At 41.3% G+C, this 9703-nt stretch overlaps 1 protein-coding gene across 1 annotated transcript; it reads right to left on the minus strand.

Moving 5' to 3' along the window:
• Positions 1-2638: 2638 nt before the first annotated feature.
• Positions 2639-6805, minus strand: LOC308099517 (cytosolic phospholipase A2 gamma-like; the record flags this gene model as incomplete). The annotated part of the gene is made up of 8 exons (XM_080448260.1): positions 6705-6805; positions 6366-6431; positions 5979-6131; positions 5662-5805; positions 5137-5220; positions 4308-4462; positions 3554-3725; positions 2639-2814 (listed from the first exon to the last, which is right to left on the minus strand). The coding sequence occupies exons 1-8, from the start codon at positions 6721-6723 to the stop codon at positions 2639-2641; spliced, it is 969 nt and encodes a 322-aa protein (XP_080304386.1). The 5' UTR covers positions 6724-6805.
• Positions 6806-9703: the final 2898 nt, after the last annotated feature.

Consider the following 9703-nt stretch of genomic DNA (forward strand, 5'->3'; position numbering starts at 1 on the left):
CCCTGATAATTACCTCTGAGCCAATCAAGTTAATAACGACATAATCAATAGCAGGTCATATTGGATAACAACATCTTTTTACTAAACACTGGTACCTGTTATTTCACTATAAGATCATTGTAGTTGACATTTTACAAAAAAACTGATTTTGACTGTAAAATCACTGCTTCTTTCTGTTTCAGCTATTTATTATTAAAGGTAGGGTAAATTGTATTTTTGATTTAAAACTAAACTTTTTTTGTTGAAAAGTTAAATCACTACTTGCTGATCGTAATCATTGCTATAGAGTGTTTGTTCAGTAACAGGGGTCTCCCCATATATCCAGTTATTTAATAAATAGCAAACACATTTTCAGGTAGGTGACAAATCAGGAGAGAGTAGTCATTTATCATCTTTGTTTTTATAGTGTTCCAGTTCCAATTGTGTCTGCTCCTTTCTTAGTGCCATTCTTCCAATAGCCAGTCTACAAGCTCAAAGTCAGCCAGTCTACAAGCTCAAAATCTACAAGCTCAATTTTCAAGCTCACAATACAGTATGTCGCATTGCGATGGGCTTATAGATCTGCTATTTTCACCGAATTTTCGCCCCCAAAATAGACCCTAGGTTTCATGTGGTTAGATGGGGTCATTGATGTAAAACTATGTGAATGTACAATGTGCAGTACTGGGTGAATGCAGATGAAAAGTCTTTGCACTGTTTCAGATCAGGATTACCATCCGCTAGGAAGTAATTTGGAATCTGTATTAAATTACATTATGGAAATAGCCCTCTTGAAGTTAATGAGTTGTGGGAATGTAATCAACACATTCTCCATAATCAATAAGTCAGCAGCCACTGACTGATAAATGGGAAAACGATACTGCACCACTGATCAATAATAACCTTTGAATTAGCAATGGGTTTGTCATCGAACAGATTGATCTATACAGTCATTAAAATGAATAGTATGACCTCATCTATTGGTGTCCGCACACTCCCACAAACGCATGAACGTGCACATAACACAACACAACACAACAGACTCACACACAGACTCATGCATAATTCCTCAAATTACAATCAAAACTCCACTTCACAAATCACAGGTCTAAAGGACCATCCACACCAAGCACTATAGGCGAACTATGGCTATAAAACTTAAACTGTAAAATACTATTGGTTTGAGTCCTGCAATCCTTTCCCCTGATAAAGAGGTAGATCAAGATTACTTTCAGGGTGTTCAGATGTTTTCATCAGTTCCGTTTCCCCTAACTGCTTAAGCCCCAATGTTGCCGCTTGTGACTATATTTATCTTTTCAGCATTTGATGGTATTAGATAAATGCTAGACTCTAGGTACATACATGTTGTTTGCTTGTTCACAGATGCTGTTATTTAGTATATATATGTCTTTTCTTTACTTTACTTTACTTTACACACAGGACACAAATGTAAAATATAGCTGATAGCAGCAATATGCAATATCCAAAAAGCAATATGCCCCCTAATAAAGCTTAGAAAACTGTAGGGTCATATTGAAAGAACTTAGGTCTTAGGTCTGTGTGAGAGGGTAAATGGCTGTACAGACTACAGCCATGGTTTCTAGATCAAAGTTGTTGACACAAGACTTTAGACAGTGGAGAAGGCACAACGCCTAGCCCTGCATGGGTCCAATTAGTTTGATTCAGGGCAGGTGTGACTGCTAAAATCAGCCATCACCAACCCTGTCGTCTGTAATCCCGTGGTCCTCATAAGAAATAATGAAATATCCTGCAACCCGTCAGGTACAGTAGGCCTAACTGGAAATACTGTGGACATTGAGGGACCTCTAGTGGCTATGCTTGTTTACTGCAGTCTATTCAGTCTGTGAGGATTGTTTTGGTACTGTAGCTGGCTAAACCGTTTTCATCTTTCCATTCACGAATCAAACATCTTTCATAATACAGTATCACAGGATTCCCTAGAGATATATAGGAACTATGACCATTTAGCAGTTTTAAGTACTTTTCTTTCTCATTATCTCAGCCACCTATGGTCATGGACCATGGATAAACCCACACCTTGAATAATGATCAGTGACTTAGATTTTTATACATGGTCTCAGGACAGATCAGACTTACACACAATAACACAACATTTTATTATTAATGTCTTGTTCTTACATGTATGTGCGTTGATGTTTATCTATGTTACATAATATCTGTAGCATTTTGAGTCTTGGCAGTTTGAGTATGTGGCTGTCCAACTCCAAGTTGGCTGCTGCAGACTTCCTGAAATGTAGAAGAAGAAAAGTTTTATATTTTCATCCATTCATTCATCTATTATATCTCACACATAAAGCACAAATCTACAAATGCACACATTTGCACATATATTACAAAACCAAATATACCTTTTTCGCTTGAAAATCTGTTATCTTCACCGTGACCTACAGTACACTATTGTGCATCAAAAGCAAAAAGTTGACACTCAGACGTGTACAAACAGACACACTGACCCTGACACACACACATGCACGCGCACACATACACACACGCATGCGCACGCACGCACACGCACACACACACACACACACACACACACACACACACACACACACACACACACACACACACACACACACACACACACACACACACACTGCCCGTCGCAATGTACCTCTTATCTCCAGTTGTATCTTTTTCGTTGCTCAGTCCTGTGGAGCTCTGTCAGTATGGTGTTTTTGCTGTTCTTCATGTTGGTTGCAGCCGTCTCCATCAGGAACTCCACCTGCTCTTGAGTATAAGGCAAATGGGTGGTGGAGTACTCCTCTATCCTCTGTTTAATCTGCTCTGCATCTAGATGGGATTAACCAAGACAAAATACATTTTTGTGTCGTTATTTATTTCAACCTGGAGTCCAGGGGTCATAAATATGTCCGTACACGGACAAATGTGTCCGTGACAAAGACTTGGTCTTGTCTGTGGCAATTTTTTGATTTACACACCATTATAATGTTCATATTTTATCATAAGACCCAATTACTGAATTATCAAGTCTCCAGGTTTTCTTCAGAATATTATGTACGTATGACTCTGATTTACTATGACACTATATATGACACATTAGGAGTCCTACTAGTACTAGTGGTTCTAAAAAATATATATTTGCAAGGACCCCCATAACTCTGAGTGTGTACAAATGGAACCAAATGGACCCGTAAGGGTAGCCTGGTAAAGCCCCTCCCCCCCGGAAAATCTAATTTAATGAGATTTTCCGGAGGGAGGGGCTTTACCAGGCTACCCTTACGGGTCCATTTGGTTCCATTTGTACGCGCTCAGAGTTACAGAACTGTTATATGGCTCTTTATGTGTTTCTGGTAATATTATTGTCCACTCATTTTGTATGTCCATGGCAACATTTTTATTTTGACCAAAATGTCCACCATGGTTAGATGGAGTGTTGCAGTTCACTTCCCTCTCAGCCTTAATGTCTGGTCAGTGTCCATGAACAAAAACATGGACATGTCTAACTGCTATACAACACTACCAAACATGATGAATGTTTGCCTTCTATTTGAATGTAAAAGCATCACACCTTTACAATTCTTTCTGTTGAAGAGAGGCATGTAGATGACGGTGGGTTGGTCTCGTTCTCCCTGTAAAACATAGCAGTCATTGGGCCAGTCTTTCTCCTCCAGGATCCTGTCGTCTATCTCTGGGAAAGGTTTCTTCACCTTGGCTGCGTAGTCTCTGGCCTCGGTCAGGCTCTGGAGGGACAGTGGAACAATGTTAAAGTAATCTGAATTCAGTCTGTAAGTGGATAAAAAAAAGTGGATAAAAAAAGACTGTAAGCAAGCCTTATTCCTTATTCAATAGGAATACCAACTTATTAGAGGTGGACTTGTGCATATATGCTTGTAATGATGACATTATGTTGCGCAAACATTGAATAATGAACAAAGGTTAGACACGTTGGATATAGTCTCTCAAGCTAGACAACTGTTCCACAATCTTTAAATGCTACAGAGAGTCTGTACTTTCACTTCGTAAAAGGCCCACACAGGAAGTTGTGAATGCAACTGTATTCCCTGTATACAAGCTCATAGCGCGGCACTCGGTACCGCGCTATGAGCTTGTATATCTGCTATTTTTGAATAGCACAAAGAAATCTAAAATTGACACACAGATGCGTTCCCGGTCTTAAAGGGTTAAAAGCCAATAGTCTGTCTTCAGAGACTACATTGGGCACTGTATGTGTGTGTCATGGCTTAGGGCCACATCCCAAACCCAAAAGCAGTGTCATCCACCTCTTTGTTGTGAACCCAAACTGATCTCACACAAACGCTCACCCGGAAGGCGTCACCAGAGCAGTATTCCATTGCAATGATGAGGTCAACGTGTCTCTTGTCCCCCAGGAAAGGAGGGAAAGGCATGGAAAGCATTGACGACGCATCCATCAGCTGGATGTGCTTGTTAGACCAGAGACAGGATGGCACTGAAAAATCTGTCCAACAACACATAATGTGACATTATTCAGATTAAGTTCATTCTGATTCAAGTGAACTAAAGTTGTGAAAATTAACCATTGGGAAAAGTACGATTACATCATGTTAATACAATAGCCCAAAACCTTAAAGTTGTACAATGCAAAATCACAAATAACGATTTTTAGCAACCTCTGCTGGTCACTACCGTCACTCCATTCGTTTTCACCGGAAGCCGGAAGCGTTTCAAAAAGCGATCTTTTAATTGTTTTATACTATCTACGGATCGTTTCTCTTAGCCAGTGGAGCATTAGTTACCATGAGCTGTGCTTTCTTTTTCTGTTCTTTTTCGATCTTCCAATCCTACATTCTCTTAAAATCAGCGTGAGGTTCCTTTTTGTTATTAGCGCGTTAGTTCCTGGCCAAACAGGAAACCGTTGCGTTAGTTCCTGGCCAAACAGGAAACCAGTGCATTTCCGCCTCCGTTTTCCGGCCAGATGACGTCATTTCCCCGGGAAAGTCCCCCCCTTCACCGTTCAATAGTAAATATATAAATAAAAGGCTTCCGGGGGTGAAATTCATGGAGTGGGTGTTGTGAAACTTTTGCCACTCACAAAAGATATACAATTTAACTTTAGTTTTGTTGAAAACGTTACCTAGTATGCCTTTAAGTTGGCAGTATTATCAAACTCACCTGGGTATTTGTACAGGAAGTTTTCAGTTGTTCCCCACTCCCATCTGCCAATCACAGGGAAAAGTTTTTTGACTGACCAATTGACTGGAAAAAAAGCAAACAAAATAAAAAACATTTTACTTTATTTTACTATACTCGTTTAATGTCTAATGTTTCTATGTCAGTGGTTCTCAATCTTTTTCCTGTCAAGGACCCCCAAAATGTTATGTATTTGGCCGCGGACCCCCAACTCAAAATGTGTTGTTCCAGGGACCCCCAGAGGCAAAGATTTGAGTTACAAATGTTCGCTTTAAAAATATATATATTCAAAGATTTGCACACATTTTCACTATTTTACAAAAATAGCAGATCTACAAGCTCATAGCCGCGCTATGAGCTTGTAGATCTGCTATTTTTGAATAGCCAAAGAAATCTTAAAATGACACAGATGCGTTCCCGGTCTTAATGGGTTAATGACATGTTGCACTGTCATGATTAGCGTCACTGTAGCATTAGCTGTACACTGTGATAGACACTGACACTAACCAAAGTCTTTGAATGGTCCTTTCTCCAGGCTCTGGCTCCACTCTTCAATGGGTTTGATTATTGCTGCGCTCCAACTATCAAATAGTTTCTTCCTCTGTTTTGGGCTCGTCTTCCCAAACATTACAGGGTTTAGTTTCATGTGCGCTGGAAGACATTAATTCACCATCAAGTCATTATAAAAAAATATATATAATAGTAATAGCACTATATAGTCATTATAGGCAAATTTGTCCTCAAATGTATTTTTTTTTTTTCCTTTTTCTTTTTTCAAAAATAGATCAGCAAGCACATGTTGTGAGCTGCTGTATTGTCAGTACCTTTGAATGCTTCCTCCATGTCGTCCAGTTTGGATTGAACAGTGGGATCATCCTTCGTCATTTCTCTCACCATGAGTGACAGTTTAGCCAGAGTGTGTTGCAGACGCATGTACATATTAGTGGCACCCCACACAGTGTCTGTCTGCTTTGGTGCTGACATTTGAAAAATAAAAATACTCTTGAACAAGCAACATAGAGATGCCCAAATACTATAAGCACAAACATACAGTACACACACACACACACACACACACACACACACACACACACACACACACACACACACACACACACACACACACACACACACACACACACACGTAGCAGAAGAAGTAGTAGTAGTATTTGTAGCAGTAGTAATAGCTATAGTAGTTGTAGAAGTATTACCCTCCACCCAGAGCAGTGCCAGGTCCATCAAGTTGTCATCATCAGTCAATGTCCAGCCCACTGCATCTACACACACACACACACACACACACACACACACACACACACACACACACACACACACACACACACACACACACACACACACACACACACATACACACACGTTTAATCATAGTGTACCTACTACCGAGATGCACAGAAACCAAGCTGTTTATTATGTTTAAACCTTGGTTGGATGTTCTTTCTTTTTTTTTTAGGAACAGAAGTGAAGAGAGGACAGTATGCAAAACTGGACATTACTTTGTTATGGACCAACACTCGTAAAAGCCGTCTTACCTTTAAGTTCATCTGGCATCTTACTGATGATGCTTCGTTCATCAGCCAAAGCACTGCTCACGATACCTGCTCAAGACCGCACACACACACACACACACACACACACACACACACACACACACACACACACACACACACACACACACACACACACACACACACACACACACACACACACACACACACACACACACACACACAAGGGAAAGACACAGTACAAGACAAAGGATATACATGTACAGTAATATCCTCAGTGTTAATTTATCCATGTGTATCTCAGTTTGGCTTCTAACAAAGGTGAGGTGTATTGTATAAGAGCTGGTCCCAGATCAGCTTGGACTAATGTGATTGTAATTCTTTGTGCTGACAGTTTTGCATTCAGAACAACACTGTTGTAAATACAGGACAAGGAGCTCCAGAGCGGAGCAGAGGTCTTTTAACAGAGCTGAAGGTAGGTGATTGTAGGCAGGTGCACATTGTACGTATTGGTTTTGTTCTTTTGTAAATTGCCCACTTGTCACCTATTGAACGGCTGTCCACACACACCAGGGGGTCCCATCTTTTGTGATCCTTCCTGAATTATTTTCCTCTTCTTTCGACTCCAAGTTTTTTTTTACCAGGTTGCAAAACACTCTACACTCGCTAGTCCTAACTTTTGCTTCACTTTTTCCTCATTGGCTGGTCCTTTAGCCAATGAGGGCTCAATGTCCTCTCAGAATATGGGATCTAAAGACGACCCACAATACTGTGTTCGGCCACTGTATGTGACTCTATGGTAAGTGGCGCTGTTGCTCAATGTCCCCTCAGAATATGGGATCTAAAAACGTTGCCATGTTTAGTGAGATAAATAAGCAACCATTTGGGATCTAAAAACGTTGCCATTTTTAGTGAGAGAAATAAGCAACCTGGGATAATATGACTGTGTCATATCTTGTTTTTTTAATTAGGGGTGTTCCTTGCCTGATTGAATCTGTTAGGACAGAGGTTGTCATTTTGTTTATTTTATTTTTTTAGATTTATACATTCTGTTGAGATTTGACATCTCTGGTGGTGACTGGCTGATGAGTTGGTCCAATGGGGCCATCTGTTTCACATTAGCCACTCCTATAACCTCTACTTCTACAATAGGTATTTATCAGGGGGGCTGTGAAGCTTCATCCAGAGCCGCTTACAATGAGGTGAGCAGGTAGGGAGGTTCAGCGTGTCACATTGTGCATCAGGACACATGACTGCAGCAACCTTTCTGTTGGGACAGTCAGTTCAAACACTATAGGCTGGAGCTGTCACCACAAGCCCTGGTTCTTTACACACTCCTAAACACTGATACCACATATAGGCCTACTGACGGAGCTCCACAGGGCTGTGCAACGAAAAAGATACAAGTGGAGATAAGAGGTACATTGTGTGTGTGTGTGTGTGTGTGTGTGTGTGTGTGTGTGTGTGTGTGTGTGTGTGTGTGTGTGTGTGTGTGTGTGTGTGTGTGTGTGTGTGTGTGTGTGTGTGTGTGTGTGTGTGTGTGTGTGTGTGTGTGTGTGGTCTGCCGCCTCGGGGCGACTGGTTGCCTCGTCGCTCAGTGGTCCTTCTGGCCGATCTACACGGTCACGGCTTTTTTCTGTTCTGGCCCCACAGTGGTGGAATGAACTCCCCACTGATGTCAGGACAGCAGAGTCACTGCCCATCTTTCGGCGCGGGCTGAAAATCCACCTCTTCAGGAAACACTACCCTTCCTCTTCGCCTTGCCTACTTGTTGTTAACTAGTTGTACGAGCTCTTGTTTTATTGGATCTTGTTCGATACACTTATTGGTTTTGGCTCTTGCTCATTTGATTTCCCTATTTTGTCTCATCTGTTTAAGAAAGTAGGTAGCTGATATATTGCACTTTTATCTTAGCGCTAGGTATACTCTTAGTTGCTTGTTTTAGAAGAGAATGCACTTCTGGTGATTAGTAGTTTCGCTCCCTACCTATAATGCACTTATTGTAAGTCGCTTTGGATAAAAGCATCTAATAAATGACTGTAATGTAATTGTGTGTGTGTGTGTGTGTGTGTGTGTGTGTGTGTGTGTGTGTGTGTGTGTGTGTGTGTGTGTGTGTGTGTGTGTGTGTGTGTGTGTGTGTGTGTCAGGGTCAGTGCTTTGCATTGTGGTCTGGTGTGGTATGGCCATGCTGATTAGAGAAAGACAGTGGGTCAGCGAGATGCCACTGGGCTCAGACAGACAATGGCTCTCTGGTTGATGTGTGCATGTCAGTGACTGGTGGCAATGAGTGTGTAGGGGTTTTTGCCTGTTTTTGGTGTTGCTTTTTGCTGGGCTGTGTGTTTCAGCAAAGTGTCCAATTTTAAGAATCAGCTAGTGTGTTTTAGGAAATCTTATTTTTTTAAAGCCTTTCCACAACAGGGGGGACGCAGCCAGAGGTTATGGCTATTTGGGGGTCCTTGGCATGGAAACGCTTGGGAACCCCTGCCTTAGAGAGAAGAGCAGCCACAAGTGTAGTACCCAGTGTTGCCAGATTCTGTGAGAGAAACAAGCAACCAGGCCTAGGAAAACCAGCCCAAAAGAAGCGACTATGGGCCACATGAGCACTTTAAAGGTTCTATGACATTAATTTTCACTTTTTTTTTTTTTTAAATGTTTTTTGGGGGGTTTTATGACCTCAATTACACCCAAAAAATCTGAACTTTGAACATTCAGTGGATTTTCTGAATAATTAGGCTGAAAGTAATCTGAGCTTGGCCCTTCGGCAGTGAGGTCACAGTCGATTAATCCCGCCCACTCTCCTCCTCGCCCCTCCCCTCCCCTATCCTTTCCTTTGGCAGAGGCGATGGTTGACAGGCAAAATCCCTCACCAGCGACACCCGCAGGCAAAGATTTATTTTTTCATTGCAGTTGAAAAGGCTTTAGAAATGTGAGAGAAAAACACCTGCCATGGATAAATGGAGTGGAATTTTTTGTTAAAACTTTCTATACACGTTTGAAGGACCATGACAAAGACTTTTAATGTG

This window comes from Gymnoscopelus braueri (genome assembly GCF_963280865.1).
Source record: "Gymnoscopelus braueri genome assembly, chromosome: 13".
Lineage (NCBI taxonomy): Eukaryota > Metazoa > Chordata > Actinopteri > Myctophiformes > Myctophidae > Gymnoscopelus > Gymnoscopelus braueri.